At 48.5% G+C, this 20,096-nt stretch overlaps 1 protein-coding gene across 1 annotated transcript in view; it reads right to left on the reverse strand.

Annotated features, from left to right (window-relative positions):
- The window catches only part of SDK2 (sidekick cell adhesion molecule 2), a 311,805-nt gene that overhangs the window by 67,921 nt on the left and 223,788 nt on the right, over positions 1 to 20,096 (reverse strand). The window contains exons 16-21 of the mRNA XM_025361915.1: positions 19,842 to 19,982; positions 16,017 to 16,198; positions 14,846 to 14,961; positions 1,425 to 1,620; positions 1,139 to 1,237; positions 514 to 705 (exon numbers count right to left, since the gene is read on the reverse strand). Of these exons, the coding sequence (XP_025217700.1) occupies positions 514 to 705; positions 1,139 to 1,237; positions 1,425 to 1,620; positions 14,846 to 14,961; positions 16,017 to 16,198; positions 19,842 to 19,982 (926 nt within the window). The remainder of the gene's footprint in view (positions 1 to 513; positions 706 to 1,138; positions 1,238 to 1,424; positions 1,621 to 14,845; positions 14,962 to 16,016; positions 16,199 to 19,841; positions 19,983 to 20,096) is intronic.

Consider the following 20,096-nt stretch of genomic DNA (forward strand, 5'->3'; position numbering starts at 1 on the left):
TAGCAGGGGGCCAGGGGAGCCCCTGTCCAGAGACCTGGGATCCCGGGGATTCGGCCTGTTCTGAGAGGACCCAGACCCACACAGCGCAAGGGAAGGGGAGAGCCCATGGGAAGAACGCTGGTATTCCTGAAAGACAAGAGGACTCTTTTTTTTTTTTTGGAGACATGATCTGGCCCTGTCACCCAGGCTGGAGTGTGGTGGCGTGATCTCGGCTCACTGCAACCTCCACCTCCTGGGTTCAAGTGATTCTCCATCCTCAGCCTCCCAATTAACTGGGATTACAAGCATGCACCACCACACCTGGCTAATTTTTGTATTTTTAGTAGAGAGAGGGTTTTACCATGTTGGCCAGGCTGGTCTCGAACTCCTGACCTCAAGTGATCCACCTGCCTCGGTCTCTCAAGGTGCTGGGATTACAGGCGTGAGCCACCACGCCGAGCCAATAAGGGGCCTCTGGAATGGGATGCTGCTCAGGAGAATTCCAAGAGTCCTGCACTGAGAGTGGGCACTTACCTGGGGGCACCCCAGAAGAGATGGTGGAGGCGGACACTTGGCCCTGGCCCTTCGAGGTCATGGCGGCCACCTCAATGGTGTAGGTGGTAAGTGCGGTGAGGCCCGTGACACGGTACTCCAGGGTCACGTTGGGCAGGTAGTGGGTCACACGGGTGTTGGTTCGGTTGTACTCTTCCCAGGAGATCCGGTACCCTGGGGAGAGCCCCCGTGTTGGCATGAGCTTGGCTGTGATCACGAGTTGGCCTGACCCACTTCTCCCTTCTCCACTAGGCTGGCAATTAGATCCACATTGGGAGCAATGGGGCCAAGGGAGGTGGGAGCTGCTGGCATCATGCCCTGGGTCTCAGGTGTAGCCTCAGTGGGATGCCAGCACTTCAGGGAATTGCAGGGGACATAATGAGTCATCATGGCAGCCACTGAGATCTGTGGCTGAAGGTGTGGGGCTGGGGACTCTGGGATTTGTAATCAAGTGGAGGTGCTGAGAGCCTCTTGTGAATGGTTTCTAAGAAAGCGTGGGTTGGCTTCAAGGGTTTGGGTGAAAAGTAGCTCGAAGGCAGGGGATGGACCAGCTCTGACCTTTCCAGCCCTGTCCTACCCTCTGGTTCAGAAACACTGCGGCGCCTACCTGTGAGGATGCCGTTTTTCTCTCCCGGCTCTTGCCAGCTGACCTTCAGCGACGTGTCCAGAATCTCACTGAAGCTCAGGTGTCCCACGGGCCCAGGCACTGCACCCCAAAAGGACCCCCACCCCCCAAGGCCAGTTAGAGCTAGAGAGAGACCATCATCTGTGAGACAGCCTGCGGTAATCTGGGGGTACCTCAGCCTGCGAGATAAGCCCGGGCTGCCCTTCTGCCTGGGGCACCCAGCCTGGCCTTGGGTGGGGCAGAGAGAGCAGGGCTGGGGGGTGCCTACCATCCTCATGGGTGCGCACCAGCTGCGGGGTGCTGCGTGGCCCATCCCCGGGGGTGGTGAAACACAGCACCGAGGTGAAGTACTCGGTGAACTTCTTCAGGCCAGACACGAAGCCCACGTGGATGCTGTCTTGAAAGTTAGGCCGGGCGGTCACCATGGTAACCTCCTCTTCCTGCTCTGGCTCCCAGGCGATCAGCTGCAGAGAGGCCAGCAAGTCACACAGGGCAGCAGGAAGGTTCCAGAGGAGGCCAAGCCCTCTCCCACAGGCTGGGCCAATCAATAGATGGTGTCCAGGGACTGGAGTCCCTGTGGTGTCTCCTCCAAGGGAAGGGACAGGCAGTGCAGGGAAACCACGGGGCACTGGAATTCACTTTGGGGCACTTCTCCACTTCTTGAGCCACTGACTTTATGCAAAGCACCGTGCTGGGTACTTCCCAGGGGCCGCCTCTCACTGAATTCTCACAGAGACCGAGAGGGTGGCATTTCACCAGGAACAGCTGCATAATTTGCAGGCTCAGTGCAAAATGAAAATTTTGCCCCTTGTTCAAAAATGACTAAGAATTTTAAGATGATAGCAGCAGAGCATTTAACTAAGTGTGGGGTCTTTTCAAACATGGGGCCCTGGACGACTGAACAGGTGGCATATCCACGAAGCTGGCCCTGTATTCCTTTTGTGAGAGGGGGTCTCACTATGCTGTCCAGGCTGGAGTACAGTGGCATGATCACAGCTCACTGCAGGCTCAACCTCCTGGGCTCAAGAACTCCTCCCACCTCAGCCTCCCAAAGTGCTGGGATTATAGGCATGAGCCGCTATGCCCGGTCCAGCCCCATATTTTATTTTATTTAATTAATTAATTTATTTATGACAGAGTCTTCTTACTTTGTCGCCCAGGCTGGAGTGCAATGGCACGATCTAGGCTCATTGCAACCTCTGCCTCCTGGGTTCAAGTAATTCTCCTGTCTCAGCCTCCTGAGTAGATGGGATTATAGACACGCACCACCATGTCCAGCTAATTTTTGTATTTTTAGTAGAGACGGGGTTTCACCATGTTGGCCAGGCTGGTCTCAAACTCCCAGCCTCAAGTGATCCACTCCTCTTGGCCTCCCAAAGTGCTGGGATTACAGGCGTGAGCCACTGTGCCCAGCCCAACCCTGTATTTTACAGATGAGGAAACTGAGGCTCAAAGAGGCTCACACAGGTAGGGGGAAGCTGGTTCTGGGATTCCAAGCCCTGAGCTCCTACATCTTGCCCCAGGTGAGCTGGGGCAGCTTCGTCTTTGGAGTTCTCCAAGGGTACTTCCTACAGAGCTGGGAACTTCAGTTTGTGGGTAACCATTATCCTCTTATACTCCTTCTAAGTTGGGATTTCCATCTTAAATATCAAGCAGAGGTGGGGCATCAGCAAGAAAGTCCTATGTGGAAATCCCTCAAGTTCTTGCTAATCTCCCCTCTGCAGATTGTACCCGGCCCCCGCCCCCTCCTGCTTCTCTCGCCTCCTGCTCTCACCTCACGCTCCTGTTTCTGGGCCCTTCATCTGTCTCCAATAATGACAGCTGGTTTCAGAGATTTCCTCATTTATTTGAAGTTGATTAAATAGCAATTAATGGTGAAAAGCAACACTTGATGAGTTTTAATAAGCACGGGTATTTATAGATATAAAACAATACCACGCCAATGTCTCCCGATTAACTCGTGCCTATAACAATGCTTAATCTTCTCCTTTTCATGGCCGTGTATTTATAAAGGATGTTTTGAAATTTAATTGGTATTGTGAAAAGATAGCCTATAGCAAGTTAATTAGACACTAATTAGACCCTCAAAATACTAAACAGAAATACTAAGTGGCATTTAATAAGTATGTTAAATATCCTCCGTATTTCGATTATCTTGTTTCATAGCAATTATGTTGCCGAACTTCTTTTGAGTAGATTAAGAAACAAGTTTAATGTTTTAATTTAATTAATGTAAATTCAAATTAATTATGCTGTTAGAATTAATTGTGTGGTGTGTTCCCTAGCAAGTATAAAATCTGGGTAAATATTATTTTATTGGGCTTAGGCCAATTATAATCTCTACCATTTTTTTAAATAAAGAGAAAAGGGTGTCTTTACAGATGCCTTAAAACAGTATCACCAGGCCTTACCCACAAAAATGACCCAGAGGAAGCACACAGGGTAATGGAAGTGTGGTTTGTGGAGTCACGCTGTTGACTTCATTTTCCTACAGCTTGATGCCTGGATCCAAGATGGCAGCAGGGCCACGGGTTCCTGTGGTTGTTTCAAAATATTTACTCTGAGCCGGGCGTGGCGGCTAACACCTGTAATCCCAGCACTTTGGGAGGCTGAAGCAGGTGGATCACGAGGTCAGGAGATCGAGACCATCCTGGCTAACACGGTGAAACCCTGTCTCTACTAAAAACTGCAAAAAAATTAGCTGGGTGTGGTGTTGTGCGCCTGTAGTCCCAGCTACTCAGGAGGCTGAGGCAGAAGAATGGCGTGAACCCGGGAGGTGGAGCTTGCAGTGAGCCGAGATCACACCATTGTTCTCCAGCCTGGGCGACAGAGTGAGACTGTCTCAAAAAAAAAAAAAAAAAAAAAAAAAAAAAAAAAATTTACTGTGGGATGTGAGCCACTTGTCCTTCTCCAGCTGCATGTGAAAAGGAGGAGGCTTGGGGATAGGAGGCCTCCCCACCTCAGGTCCAGGGAGAGAAAGAGTAAAATTCCCTTTTGTGTCCTTCATTGCCCTAAAGAGGTTGGGCTCTGGGCAGCTGTGGGATGGAACCTTAGTGCTCAGCTCAACACACAACAGGGCTTCCACCTGTTGAACTCTTACTATGTGCCTGGCCTTATTTAATCATTACAATGAGGAGCAGATGGAAATCATTGTCCTATGCTGTTACAGAAAAGGAAACTGAGGTTCAGGAAGGTTAAGGAGCTGGCACGTGGACCTACTAAGAGCTGGCTCAATTTGTGGACCCTGAGACCCTTCCTGATGACTTCTGTCTCTCAAAGGTACACAGAGATGTTGAGATGAGTGTTCTTTAGGACGACTCTGTGCCTTCTCCTTGTTAGTCAGTTTCAGCGTTGATTTACCCTACTAGGTCCTTAGTCTCAGGTTCTAAGCAGACGGGGCTCCCCTGAGAAGGCTCGGGTGTGTTCTGGGGAATGAGCAGTACACCTGGGTTCCTGGGACATGCAATTCCCTTAGAGAGCAGAGGCCCAGGGAGGCAAGCCTTGTCACTGAGCAGCAGTGCTGCTGATGGAGGGTGTGGGAGGAGGGCAGCCTTGCAGCTGGCACACTTGAACCTGAACCCAGCTCTGTGACTTAATGTGGGACTCAGGGAAAGTCACTTGACCACTCTGAGCCTCAGGCTATTCTAGGGGATAGAAACAGCTGCCTTGCTGGGTTTCAGGGAGGAGCAGGTGAAATGTCTCCTGTCCCTGGTGGAGGCAGTCCTGAATAGGGTTGAAGGTGTGGGATGGTATATATGGCATCTAGCTACTAAAGTTAGAAAATAAAAGTCAGGCTGGGCGCTGTGGCTCATGCCTGTAATCCCAGCACTTTGGGAGGCCAAGGCGGGTGGATCACCTGAGGTCAGGAATTTGAGACCAGCCTGGCCAACATGGTGAAACCCTGTCTCTACTAATAATACAAAAATTAGCTGGGGGTGGTGGCACATGCCTGTAATCCCAGCTACTTGGGAGGCTGAGGCAGGAGAATTGCTTGAACCTGGGAGGCAGAGGTTGCAGTGAGCCGAGATGGCACCATTGCACTCCAGCCTGGGCGACAGAGTAAGACTCTGCCTCAAAAAAAAAAAAAAAAAAAAAAAGAAATCCTCTCTCTCTGTCTCTCTCCCTCTACCCTTTTGCAGATGCACAGACTTCCAGAAAACAACTTGGAAGGAGATGTAAGAAAGCACCGACAGCGGCCACCTGGAGTGAGGAGGGTTTTGGAGTTGGCCACAGTACAGCCAGGCAGGTGGGAGACTGGGATGGAGGCCTTCCACTATCTGTTTACTATTTTTTACTTTTTTGGTTTTTTTGAATCACATATTTTAGGTTTAAAAATTAAAACATTAAGGCCAGGCACAGTGGCTCACGCCTGTAATCCCAATGCTTTGGGAGGCCGAGGTGGGCAGATCACGAGGTCAGGAGATCGAGACCATCCTGGCTAACACGGTGAAACCTCATCTCTACTAAAATTACAAAAAATTAGCCGGGTATGGTGGCGGGTGCCTGTAGTCCCAGCTACTCAGGAGGCTGAGGCAGGAGAATGGCATGAACCCGGGAGGCGGAGCTTGCAGTGAGCCGAGATTGCGCCCCTGCACTCCAGCCTGGGCGACAGAGCGAGACTCCATCTCAAAAAAATATATATATATATATATTAAAATATTAAAAAATAAATTGAATGAACGGTATTTGGCAATAGTAGCAAAATTATTTACACATTTTCCCTTTGACTCAACGATCTCATTTCTAGGAATCTAGTCCAAAGTTATACTGCGAAAACAAAAGAAGAAGCCGGGCGCGGTGCCTCACGCCTATAATCCCAGCACTTTGGGAGGCTGAGGTGGGTGGATCGCCTGAGGTCAGGAGTTTGAGGCCAGCCTGGCCAACAGGGTGAAACCCTGTCTCTACTAAAAATGCAAAAAATTAGCCAGGCGTGGTGGTGGGTGCCTGTAATCCTAGCTACTTGGGAGGCTGAGGCAGGAGAATTGCTTGAAACTGGAAGGCAGAGGTTGCAGTGAGCCAAGATTGCACTACTGCATTCCGGCCTGGGCAAAAGAACAAAACTCCATCTCAAAAAAAAAAAAAAACAAAAAAACAAAAAAACAAACTCTCTCTCTCTATATATAGATAGATAGATAGATCAATCGATCAAGAATGTGGAAAGTACATTGCCACTTATCTGAGAAGGAGAGCACACACATTTATGTAGGCTTGTACAGCAAATCCTTGATATTCATATGGGATTGGTTCCAGGACCCCCCACAGATACCAAAACCCACAGCTGCTCAAGTCCCTGATATAAAATGGTGTAGTATTTGCATGTAACCTACACACCTCCTCTTATATACCTTAACTCACCTTTAGATTATTATAATACCTAACACAATGTAAATGCTATGTAAATAGTTGTTATACTGTATTGTTTGGGGGGAATAATGACAAAAATGTCTGTACATGTTTAGTACAGATGCAATTTTTTTCTGAATATTTTCAGAACCATACGAGATTGGCTGAATCCACAGATGTGGAATCCATGGCTACTATGTTTTTTGTTTGTTTTTTGAGATGGAGTCTTGCTCTGTTGCCCAGGCTAGAGTGCAGTGGCGAGATCTTGGCTCACTGCAATCTCTGCCTCCCCGGTTCAAACGATTCTCCTGCCTCAGCCTCCTGAATAGCTGGGATTACAGGCACCTGCCACCATGCCCAGCTAATTTTTTCTTTTTTTTGTATTTTTAATGGAGATGGGATTTCACCATGTTGACCATGCTGGTCTTGAACTCCTGATCTCAAATGATCTGCCCGCCTCGGCGTCCCAAAGTGCTGGAATTACAGGCATGAGCCACCGCACCTGGCCTGTACTCGTTTATATTAAAAAAAAAAATGGAAGAAAAAACCAAACCAAGAAAACAGAAAGCAATCAGACTTATGGGGTGTGAGAGGACAAGGATTGAAGCTGATTTTCTCTGAATTTGCTTTGTAGATTTGACTTTATTATGTAAATATTCAGCGTAATTATGGAACAAAATTAAATTAAAAAATCAATCCCTAAAAATCAAAACCACAATGAAGCAAATGAACCTAATAGAGTATTGAGCTGTGGCAAAATTACAGAGAGAAATGACTTCAGAAGACTTAGCAGTGCGATGTGAAGGCCATCCCTAGAGGGATATACCTTAGGAACAAGAAGAACGGCAACAATCGGAAACTACGTTGAGTAACCAGAGTGTGGATATGACTATTCTGAAACTGTTGTGTATGTTTGTGCGGATAATGTAGGTGCGTAAAATGCTGATATTATAGGAACTGGATTTTCAGTATGGACAAAAGAGATATAGACAAAAGACCAATGAGATTATTAGTCTGTCATCATGAAATGGAATTGAAAGTGTATCTATAGTATCTTAAAAAATAAAGTATTGTTTAGCTAGCCGTTAACAGGGCCTAGAAACAACAACCGTTTCTGGAATAAATGCACTGCAAGTGCTGAAACTGTGATATCTACAACTATCATTTCTCTCTAAAAGCAACAAGAGCCCCTTGAAGAAATGGCCGATGCCTGGCACAGTGAGGGGAATGTATACATAATAGTTTGGAACACCTTGTTATACCAAATTGCAAGGAAGCCATCAGAGACTACTGGGGCCACATCAAGAGGGCTCACCGTCAAGTTGAAGAGGTCAATGATGGGTCCATTTGTACCACTGAATTGGCAGCACCCAGTACCATTCAAGAAGCATAATCATGGTAATAGATTGAAACATGTCAGATTTGTATTAAAAAAAATCCTTAGTTATCTAATAGTACTACCAAACCCAAAACAAAACAGAAAGATGTCCCCCTCCAACCCAAGCTCATCTATTACCTGAGAAGACAATAAGGAATCCATTTATTATTGATTTTTTCTGTTTTTTAGAAATAGAGATGGGGGGTGGGGAGTCTCACTATATTGCCTTGGCTGGTCTTGAACCCCTGGCCTCAAGCAAGTCTCTGCCTCAGCCTCCCGAAGTGTTGGGATTAAAGGTGTGATACACCACGCCCGGCCAGAACCAATTCATTATATGAAAAATTGGTAAATAAGGGAGAAGAATTGAACACTTACCCTGCTTTTCCTAGATAAACTGAAACTTCAGGTAGCCAAAAAGTTGATAAAGGGAAAATTCTTGTTTTTTGAAAGCATTTCAGTTACTAAGTCAAGAAGAAATTATAATATTTGCCTATCCCCATATTATAACCCTTATTGAAATGATAGCTCATAGATGACTGTCAGTGGCTGACCTCACAGTAAGAGAGACAGCCGGACTTTGTGCCTTCTGATCGAAATACATAATGCCATCTAGGAAGTAAAATATTTCTTTTCTTCTCTCTTTTTTTTTTTGAGACAGTCTCGCTCTGTCGCCCAGGCTGGAGTGCAATGGTGTGATCTCTGTTCACTGCAACCCCTGCCTCCCAGGTTCAGGCAATTCTTCTGCCTCAGCCTCCTGAGTAGCTGAGATTACAGGTATGTACCACTACACCTGGCTAATTTTTTTTTTTTTTGAGACGGAGTCTCACTCTGTTGCCCAGGCTGGGGTACAGTGGCACGATCTCAGCTCACTGCAAGCTCCGCCCCCTGGGTTCATGCCATTCTCCTGCCTCAGCCTCCCGAGTTGCTGGGACTACAGGCGCCTGCCACCGCGCCTGGCTAATTTTTTTTTGTATTTTTAGTAGAGATGGGGTTTCACCATGTTAGCCAGGATGGTCTCAATCTCCTGACCTCATGATCCACCCACCTCGGCCTCCCAAAGTGCTGGAATTACAGGCGTGAGCTATCACACCCAGAAGTAAAATATTTCGCATAACAAAAAATCAAACCTGAATCAGATTAACCTCTAGCTTTAAGTTCCAATTCACTGTAACTATAGTGTTTAGAGGAATGCATTGAATGACCCCACAGGGATGCAATCAGCTAAATCCAGACAGTGGAAAATTCTGTTGGACAAATGACTAAGTTTCTTCCCAAATAAATTACAATAAAGAGAGAGGGAGAGAGAAAGAAAGAATCTGTAGATCAACTGAGACCTAAAAAAACCCCTCAAGTGACTGCAATTGTGTGAACTTCATTTAGATCCTGAAGCAAATAAAACCACAAGTAACAGAAATTATGCGGCAATCAAGGGAATTTGAAGGCTGACTGGATATCTGATGATATTACAGGGCCTGCTGATATTTTTAGCCATCATAATGATAATGTGGTTACTGTGGTTTTGTTTTAAATAGAGACCTCATCTATACTATTTCTTTCCAGAAACATTCATGGATGAACTGATACAATGCCTGGGATTTGCTTCAAAATGTTCCAGGGGAGAGGCAGAGGGTCAGGGCAGAGATGGAACATACCTGGCTGGGAGTTGGGCGTTGTTAAAGCTGGGAATAGGGCTATGGGCGTTCACTGCAGTCTTTTTTTTTTTTTTTTTTTTGTGACAGAGTCTCGCTCTGTCGCCCAGGCTGGAGTGCAGTGGCCGGATCTCAGCTCACTGCAAGCTCTGCCTCCCGGGTTTATGCCATTCTCCTGCCTCAGCCTCCCGAGTAGCTGGGACTACAGGTGCCCGCCACCTTGCCCGGCTAGTTTTTTTTGTATTTTTAGTAGAGATGGGGTTTCACCGTGTTAGCCAGGATGGTCTCGATCTCCTGACCTCGTGATCCGCCCGCCTTGGCCTCCCAAACTGCTGGGATTACAGGCTTGAGCCACTGTGCCCGGCCTCACTGCAGTCTTTCCTCTATTTGGGTGGATGTTCGAAAATTTTCACAATTAAAAAGGGGGCGGCTGGGTATGGTGGCTCATGCCTGTAATCCAAGATTGCGCCACTGTACTCCAGCCTGGGTGACAGAGCAAGACTCTGTCTTAAAAAAAAAAAAAAAAAAATTAGCTGAGTGTGGTGGCATATGCCTGTAATCCCAGCTACTCGGGAGGCTGAGGCACGAGAATTGCTTGAACCCAGGAGGCAGAGGTTGTGGTGAGCTGAGATGGTGCCATCGCATTCCAGCCTGGGCAACAACAGTGAAACTCCATCTCAAAAAAAAAAAAAAAAAAAAAAGAAAAAAAACCAAAAGGGGAAAAATGTTCGTTTTCATTGGAGGTATACAAGGGACAAACATTGCTTTTTTCTCCTTGTGATATGCTGAAGGCTAAAGAAGCAGAGGAAAAATAATACCTGCTTTTATTCATTGGTATTGAAAATGTTATCTACAATTAAAAATAACACATTCTCTCTCTTTCTGTCTCTCTGTCTCTGTCTTTCTTTTTTTGACACAGGGTCTCGCTCTGTCACTCGGGCTGGAGTGCAGTGGCGTGATTTCACCTCACTGCAGCCTTGAATCCTGGTCTCAAACAATCCTCCCATCTTAGCCTCCTGAGTAGCTGTGATCACAGGCACTCAATACCATACCTGACTAACTTTTTGTGTGTGTAAAGATGGGGTCTTGCCATGTTGCCCAGGCTGGTCTCAAACTCCTGGGCTCAAGGGATCCCCCTGCCTTGCCTCCCAAAGTGTTGGGATTACAGGCGTGAGCCCCGGTGCCCAGCCCGATATTTTCTTTTTAATGTAAGGAAAAGTGAAGGCTCCGGTTTGAATCTGAGCTTTGTATTGACCTTGTCACTGTGTTTGACCTTGAACAAGGAACTTCCCTCTGGTGCCTCAGTTTCTTCCTCTGTAAAATGGTGTGATGATAATATTCCTTTTTTTTTTTTTCTTGAGACGGAGTCTAGCTCTGTCTCCCAGGCTGGAGCACAGTGTCATGATCTCAGCTCACTGCAACCTCTGCCTCTTGGGTTCAAGCGATTCTCCTGCCTCAGCCTCCTATGTCTGCAGCTGGGATTAGAGATGTCTGCCATCACACCTGGCTAATTTTTGTATTTTCAGTAGAGACGAGGTTTCACCATATTGGCAGACCGTTTTCAAACTCCTGACCGCAAGTGATCTGCCTGCCTCAGCCTCCCAAAGTGCTAGGATTCCAGGCGTGAGCCACGTGCCCGGCCGATAATGCTGCTTCTTAGAGTCCCTGTGCTGCTTGCAAGAAAGATAAATGTGAGCGCAGTATTTAGTGTACTGCCTGGCCCAGAGAAAGTGCCCCATAAGTGTGAGCCCTTCTTATTCCTCCACCAATTCCTGTGCTCAAAACATCTGGGCAATTCACTCCCGCTGACCTTTATCGAGTAGCTACTGAGGGCTGGGCACTGACTGGACCTGGGAATTCAGTGGCCTCTGCCGTCTCCTCTTGCTCCAGGTCACCACGGGCCACTGCCCTAATTGTCCTGGCCACGGGCTGGCCTTCCTGGCCCTCGGGGGAGCTGTTTGCCTTAAAAGTTTGTAGCTCAGCTCTCCCATATGTAGAATAAAACTTGTGCTTAGAATTGGCAGCAAGAAGTTAATTGTTCCCAGTTCAGCTCCTCCGCTCTTCAGCAATGCCGGCCTCCCCTTCCTTCCCCTGCCTCTCCCCAGGGTCCCAATTAGGAGAGTTTTCCAGCAGCGAGTGCTCCAAGCATTCAGCTGCTGCCCCCTGCCCTGCAAAGCTCTGCTCGGCCTTGGGTTCACTGCCTTCCTGGGACCGAGAGGCCCAAGGCCGGAGCAAAGCTGGGTCAGATCCAGTTCTGGACCATCCCTCCTTTGTTTGCTTGCAACACTAGCAGAAATTCCTCTTCATGATTTCATCCCAGTCCCTTCTTGTCCAGCCTCCCCGACCTTGGAGGAAGAACCACTAAGGCAGCGAGTCCTAGAATTAATCTCAGTTGCGGCAAGCATGATGCAGAGAGCTGTGGGAACCTTCGGGATGTGTCAGCGGTCACCTCGAGGTCATGTGTTCCCTGGGCTGAAGCTCAGGGCCTGCAGTGCTCTCCTCTTCACAGCTGGCCTCCCCTCAAATGCTCTGCCTCCTCTCCCACATCTGGAGGGAGTGGACGGCATCCTTCCATCTGCTCCACATTGCTGGGGGCAGGTCCTACGCCTTTAAAACATAGTGTGGCTCCCCCACGCTGTGCTGTGTCTTCAGTCCTCCGTGGGGAGGACAGGCACGGGGCCCACATGGAATGACACGAGAGAACCGGGCCTGGGCTCTGAGGTCTGTGTTCCAGGATGGGATGACTGAGAGGTCCTGACTTTTAGTGCAGTTAGAAGGAGAGCAAATGCACTACTACTACTATTACTACTGCTATTTTCTTTTTGTCAGAGTCTCGCTGGAGTGCAGTGGCACAGTCTCAGCTCATCGCAACCTCTGCCTCCCAGGTTCAAGCAATTACTCTGCCTCAGTCTCCTGAAGAGCTGGGACTACAGGCACGTGCCACCATGCCCAGTTAATTTTTGTACATATATGTATTTTTTTTTAGTAGAGATGGGATTTCACCATGTTGGCCAGGCTGGTCTTGAACTCCCAACCTCAGGTAATCCACCTGCCTTGGACTCCAAAAGTGCTAGGATTATAGGCATGAGCCACCACGCCTGGTCTACTGCTATTATTACTATTATTATTTGTTATGGGCTGAGTTGTGTCTGCAAAATCTTCATGTTTAAATTCTAACCTCCGGCACCCCAAAATCTGACTATATTTGGAGACAGAAATGTTAAAGAGGTAGTTAAATGAGGTCATTAGTGTGGGCCCTAATCCAGTGTGACTGACTGGGGTCCCTATAAGAAGAGGACATTTACGCCAGACTTGGTGGCTCATGCCTGTAATCCCAGCACTCTGGGAGGCTGAAGCGGGTGAATTATTTGAGGTTGGGAGTCTGAGACCAGCCTGTCCAACATAGCGAAACCTCATCTCTATTAAAAATACAAAAAAATTAGCTGGACGTGGTGGCGCATGCCTGTAGTCCCAGCTACTTGGGAGGCCGAGGCAAGAGAATTGCTTGAACCTGGGAGGCGGAGGTTGCAGTGAGCCAATATCTCTTTGGACACAGACACAGAGTGAAGACAGACAACTAGAAGTCAAGGAGAGAGGCCTCAGAGGAAACCAACTCTGCCCACACCGTAATCTCGTACTTCTACCCTCCCCCGAACTGTGCAAAAGTAAATTTCTGTTGTTTAAGCCACTCCCCACTGACCCACCCCCAATCTCCCACTGACCACCAGGTACCAGTCTGTGGTCTATTGGGAACCAGGCTGCACAGCAGGAAGTGAGCAGCAGGCAAGAAAGTGAAGCTTCATCTGTACTTACAGCTGCTCCCCAGTGCTCGCATTACCACCTAAATTCCGCCTCCCATCAGTGGCAGCATTCGATTCTCATAGGAGCGTGAACCCTATGCGAACTGCGGATGTGAGGGATCTAGGTTGCGTACTCCTCATGAGAATCTAATGCCTAATGATCTGTCACTGTCTCCCATCACCCCCAGATGGGACCGTCTAGTGGCGGGAAAGCAAGCTCAGGGCTCCCACAGATTCTACACTGTGGTGAGTTGTACAGTTATTTCATTATATATTACAATGTGATAGTAATAGAAATAAAGTTCACAATAATGTCATGTGCTTGAATCATCCCGAAACCATCCCTACCCCCACCCCAGTCCGTGGAAAAATTGTCTTCCGTGAAACTGGTCCCTGGTGCCAAAAAGGTTGAGGACTGTTGCTTTAAGCAATCCAGTCTGTGGTACTTGGTTATAGCAGCCCAAATGCATTTCTATGACTACTAAAATCACTTTCCGAGTGCTTATCATGTGTTCGTCATTGTGCTGAACAAATCAGAAATATTATCTCACTTAATCCTCACACAACTCCAACGAGCGGGTATTATTATCATCTTCATTTGCAAATGAGAAAACTGAGTTTATTTTAGTTATTCAGCGGTGCGAGCAGTGCGCAGAGTAGCTGCTCAATAAATATTGATCGAAGGACGGAAGCTGAGACATGTTAAAGAACACGTGCCGGTCGCCAGCAAGAGGCAGAGCTGGGACTTTAACCCAAGTCTGAGTCCTAATCCTGTGCCCTTAACCACACACTACCTGGAGTCGAGCGCAGCCTGGGGATATGTTCGAGCGTGAAGCCCACAAGAGCCCTGGTAAGAAGTGAATGGTGGATTTTTCTCATGGGGCCATGGCTACACCAGGTGTTTCTTTTTCTTTATTTTTCTCTCTCTTTTTTTTTTGAGACGGAGTTTCGTTCTGTTGCCCAGGCTGGAGTACAGTGGCTGCAATCTTGGCTCACTTTAACCTCCGTCTCCCAGATTCAAGTGATTCTCCTGCCTCAGCCTCCCGAGTAGCTGGGATTATAGGCGCCCCTGCCACCACGCCCAACTAATTTTTGTATTTTTAGTAGAGATGGAGTTTCACCATGTTGGCCAGGCTGGTCTTGAACTCCTGACCTCAGGTGAGCTGCCTGCCTCGGCCTCCCAAAGTGCTGGGATTACAGACATGAGCCACTGTGCCTGGCTCCTACACCAGGTGTTTCTGAGCCTGAAATAACCTGGGTTTTGTGTGTAACCCAGTCTCGCTGGGAAGGACCGTGGCACTGAGTGTCAGTCAGGGCAGTGTCTCCACTTCCTGTGGCCTTCATGTAGCCTTGTGGAAGGCCTGGAGCTCTTTTCCTCTAACGTGTGTCCCTAGCTTGACTTGAGCCAACGACTTCAGAAACAGAAGGGGGAATTTCCTCTTGCCCACTCTGTCCCCTCTCCCAGCCTGCCCCAGAAGACCTTAGGGCCTCCTCTTGGGTGAGCAGGGGCTGCATGTACCTTGTAGCCCTGGTTGATGCCATTGATGAACTGGGGGCTGGGGGCGTTCCAGGTGAAGCGGATGGTCGTGGAATTGGTGGCTTCTGCGTGCACATTGCCCGGAGGGACTGTGGGAACTAGAGGAGATGAGAGAACAGGGTCGGGTGGAGGGGGCCCAGTCAGTCTCTCTTGCTCAGTTCAGTAGAGAAAATGCAGGGGTGGGGGCGATAGCCTCTGCCTTGCACCCCCCTACTCCACCCCTACTCCTCCTTCGCTGTGTAGACTTAAGAGGCCTTCACAGTCTCTGTGGATTAGTTTGCGTTTAATAAAACTTGCCTGACCCACCTCACAGGGTACTGGTAAATAAAAGGGGTGCGGATGAAAAATGCTCTGGCCTGGCTTTCAGGTGGAATGCTAAAATTAAGCTGTTTCATGATCTACTGAACATGAAATTCACAGCAGGTCCTCGTATGCCTGGAGCCTCTGCCCTTCACCATGTCCAAGCCAGCCTCCTCTTCCTCTTCCCCTCAGTCCTCCCACCCTGTGGGGTAGCTTGGCCTGGGGTGGTGATTCCAGTCCCAGAGTGCAATAGCGGGGCCCTGGTGAGAACAGGCCACACAGCCAAGGCTCTCAGGCCTGGACAGGCACAGTACCCAACAGGCGTGGGACTGGTAGATGGGGAAGCACCTGATCCTCTGAGGCCATAGTCTCTTTTCATTTCCTTTCACTTTTTTTTTTTTTTTTGAGACAGAGTCTCACTTTGTCACCTAGGCTGAAGTGCAGTGGCATGATCTCAGCTCTTTGCAGCCTTAACTTACCCAGGCTCAAGCAATCCTCCCGCCTCAGCCTCCCAAGTAGCTGGGACCACAGGCATGTACCACCACACCCAGCTAGTTCTGCTCATTTTTTGTAGAGACAGGGTCTCACTATGTTGGCTAGGTTAGCCTCAAACTCCTGGACCCAAGCGATCCACCTGCCACAGCCTCCTGAGTAGCTGTGCCACCATAGCATGTAGCATGCCACCACGCCCAGCTAATTGTTTTCACTTTTTGTAGTGACGGAGTCTCCCTATGTTGCCCAGGCTGGTTTAAAACTCCTGGGCTTGAGCAGTCCTCCCGTCTTGACCTCTCAAAGTGCTAGGATTAAACACATGAGCCACTGCGTCTGGTCTGAGGCCACAGTCTCTACCTACCTCCCTGCAGCGTCCACTCGGTGACTTTACTGCTGTAGACGCCCAGCCCAGCGCTGTTGTAAGCAGCCACCTCGATCTCATAGTTGGTCCAAATGATGAGGTCCTCCAGCAGCAGGTTGTTTACATCAGCATCCGTGATGTTCTTAAACTGGTACCCCACGGGCAGCCCGGCCAGGCAGTACCTGAGGGGAAGAGGCGAGGCACAGTGGAGTCGGAGTCAGCTTGCTTGGCCTCATGCCCAGGAAATTGTCTGGAGCAGCGCTGTCCAATAGGACTTCCGGTGGTGGCGGAAGTGCTCTGCATCTGTGCTGTCCGACAGGGTGCCTGCCAGCACATGCAGCTGCTGAGCACTTGAAATGTGGTTAGTGCAACCGAGGAAATGAATTCAATTTTTTTTTTTTTTTTTGAGACGGAGTCTTGTTCTGTCACCCAGGCTGGAGTGCAGTGGCGTGATCTCGGCTCACTGCAACCTCTGCCTCCCAGATTCAAGTAATTCTCCTGCCTCAGCCTACCGAGTAGCTGGGATTACAGGCATGTGCCACCACATCTGCTAATTTTTGTATTTTTAGTAGAGACGGGGTTTCACCATGTTGGCCAGGATGGTCTCAAACTCCTGACCTCAGGTGATCTGCCTACCAAAGTGCTGGGGTTACAGGCCTGAGCCCTGGCCTGAATTTGAATTTGATTTAGTTTTGCTTATAGTTGACCCTTGAACAACACAGGCTGGAACTGTGCAGGTTCATATATACACAGAGTTTGTTGTTGTTGTTGTTGTTGTTGTCTGAGATGGAATCTCGTTCTGTCACCCAGGCTGGAGTGCTATGGCACGATCTTGGCTCACTGCAACCTCCATCTGCTGGGTTCAAGCAATTCTCCTGCCTCAGCCTCCCGAGTAGCTGGGACTACAGGCATGCACTCCCATGCCTGGCTTATTTTTTGTATTTTTAGTAGAGACGGGGTTTCATCATGCTGGCCAGGCTAGTCTCAAACTCCTGACCTCATGATCCACTCATCTTGGCCTCCCAAAGAGCTGGGATTACAGGTGTCAGCCACCATGCCCAGCTACACAGAGTTTTAAAAATAAACATATCAGAAAAAGTTTTAGAGATTTGTGACAATTTGAAAAAACTCGCAGATGAACCACATAGCCTAGAAATATTGAAAAAATTAAGAAAAAGTTATATCATAAATGCATAAAAATATATGTGTTAATCGACTGTTTTGTTATAGGTGTGGCTTCTGGCCAGTAGTAGGCTATTAGTATTTAAGTTTTTGGGGGCCGGGTGCGGTGGCTCAAGCCTGTAATCCCAGCACTTTGGGAGGCCGAGGCGGGTGGATCACGAGGTCAGGAGATCGAGACTATCCTGGCTAACATGGTGAAACCCCGTCTCTACTAAAAATACAAAAAACTAGCCGGGCGTGGTGGCGGGCGCCTGTAGTCTCAGCTACTTGGGAGGCTGAGGCGGGAGAATGGCGTGAACCCGGGAGGCGGAGCTTGCAGTGAGCCGAGATCACGCCACTGCACTCCAGCCAGGGAGCACAGCGAGACTCCATCTCAAAAAAAAAAAAAAAAAAAAAAAGTTTTTGGGGAGTCAAAAATTATATGTGGATTGGACTGGGCATGGGGGCTCGTGCCTATAATCCCAGCATTTTGGGAGGCCCAGGCGGGTGGATCACTCAAGGTCAGGAGTCCGAGACCAGCCTGACCAAAAAGGTGAAATCCTGTCTCTACTAAAAATAAAAAATTAACCGGATGTGGTGGCCCACGCCTGTAGTCCCAGCTACTCGGGAGGCTGAGGCAGGAGGATCACTTGAGCCCAGGAGGTGGAAGTTGCAGTGAGCTGAGATTACGCCACTGCACTCCAGCAGGTGACAGTGAGACTCCATCTCAAAAAAAAAAAAAAAAAAGAAAAAAGAAAAAATTAGCCAGGCGTGATAGTGGGCACCTCTAATCCCAGCTACTCGGGAGGCTGAGGCAGAAGAATTGCTTGAAACTGGGAGGCAGAGGTTGCATGCAGTGAGCTGAGATTGAGCCACTGCACACCAGCCTGGGCAATGGAGTGAGACCCTGTCTCAAAAAAAAAAAAAAATTATACATGGATTATCAACTGTGTGGGGGTCAGTACCCCTAGCCCCCACATTGTTCAAGGGTCGACTATAGTTTAAGTAGCCAGAGCTGACTAATGGTTACCTTCCTGGGTAGCAGAGGTCTAGGAGATGTGTCTGGACTATTCTTTTTGAGGGGTGAGGATTGCTAATTAGGGGCACTGAGAGGTCACAGGGCAGATCTCACAGGTCTCAGCCTTTGAGGCGTCATGGACAGGACAGCTGTCCCTGAAGCCTGGGCTCATTTTCTTTCCCTCTCTAGGATACAGGCTCCCTCTTCTGACAGTTACTTGCCCAGGTGGATGAAATACCCGGGCTACCTACTTGACTCATTTCTACCTCCACTGGCAAAAAGAACTCACGGCACTAAAGAAGTGAATGTGTCCGAGCAAATTCTGGGGGTCAGACACAAAGGATGGATCACTCATTTGAGAAACACAGTGCATATATAATTCAGCATCTAATTATTGGAAAATTAAGGACCTCAAAAGCATGCCAATGCATTACAATGCCCTAAAACACTGCTTTTCTAAACCTCAAGATGCATCAAAGTCATCTAGATGACTTTTTTTTTTTTTTTTTTTTAAAGATAGAGTCTCACTGTGTTGCCCAGGCTGGAGTGCAGTGGCGCAATCTCGGCTCACTGCAACCTCCGCCTCCTGGGTTCAAGTGATTCTCCTGCCTCAGCCTCCTGACTAGCTGGGACTACAGGCGTGTGCCACCATGCCCAACTATTTTTTGTATTTTTAGTAGAGACAGGGTTTCACCATGTTGGCCAGGATGGTCTCAATCTCCTGATCCTGTGATCCACCCACCTTGGCCTCCCAAAATGCCAGGATTACAGGCATGAGCCACTGTGCCCGGCCTGGAAGACTTTTTTAAAAGCAGTTTTCTGAGCCTCTCCTTAAAGTTTCTGGTTTGGTAGGTCTTGGAGAAACTTGATAATTTGCATTTCTGACCAGTTCTCAGGTGACGCTGATGCTATGGGTGCTGGGACCACACTTTGAGAACCACTGCCCTTCAGGATTAGTGGAAAACCCACAACAAAATTAACCAATACGGAGCAGTTAAGCCACTGCGAGGGTGTGTACGTGCAGGAATGAGACACACGAAGTTGCGTAGCATTTTGCAGCCAAAATCCAGAATATCAATGAGAGTTCTCAGTAACCTCAAATAACTTATGAATTTGAACTTATGAATGCCACATTTTAGTGACCCTTAATGACTCTCATTTAGGTTAAGTCCCTCAGTCAAATGCAAAGATAAGGGTCCGTATAACTGGGCTTCATTTCCATTAATAACCAAAGAAAGAACTTTCACTTTTCCATCAGTTCTTCGGCCAGCTGGTAGCTGGTTTCTCCACTCACGGGTCAAGAGAATTCTGGCCTCTGATGGAATATTCACAGCTTCCCAGAGGGTTGCCCCTCGGATAGTTACTTCCTTCTTCTCTTGTCTCCTTGTAGGCCTGTTCCTGTGTCAGCCCATACAGACTCCCCTCTCAAGCATTCCTGCTGGTGTCCAGGGGTCTTGCTGCTGGAAGTTCTGCTAGGTGTCTAACCTAAATCCTTCCTATCATTGTGTAGGCACTTCCTGTTGCCTGGTCCTTGCTAGATGGCAAAGGGCCTGCCATAAATTTGCACTGTTTTCCAGTCCACTCCCGATCTTCCCCCATGCCTTTCCCCTCGGGACTGGGCTCCTGTCCCCAGGGTGGACACCCACCTGATGATGTAGCCCTTGAGAATCCCATTCTGGTGGCTCTCAGGAGGCGGCTGCCACTGGATCATGATGGACTGGTTGGTTCGACCGCTGGCAATGACGTTCTGTGGAGGGGCCGTGGGGGGCTCCTCGGGGAGGGAGACCCTGGATCACAAAACACCAATGCTCTTAGTCGTGGAGTCAAACACAGGAGTTTAATGAGATATGAGGAGGCTGAACCCTGGCCTGCTCTGACACTGGATAATTCTGTACAACTGC

The sequence above is a fragment of the Theropithecus gelada genome, chromosome 16 (assembly GCF_003255815.1).
Source record: "Theropithecus gelada isolate Dixy chromosome 16, Tgel_1.0, whole genome shotgun sequence".
In the NCBI taxonomy this organism is placed as follows: domain Eukaryota; kingdom Metazoa; phylum Chordata; class Mammalia; order Primates; family Cercopithecidae; genus Theropithecus; species Theropithecus gelada.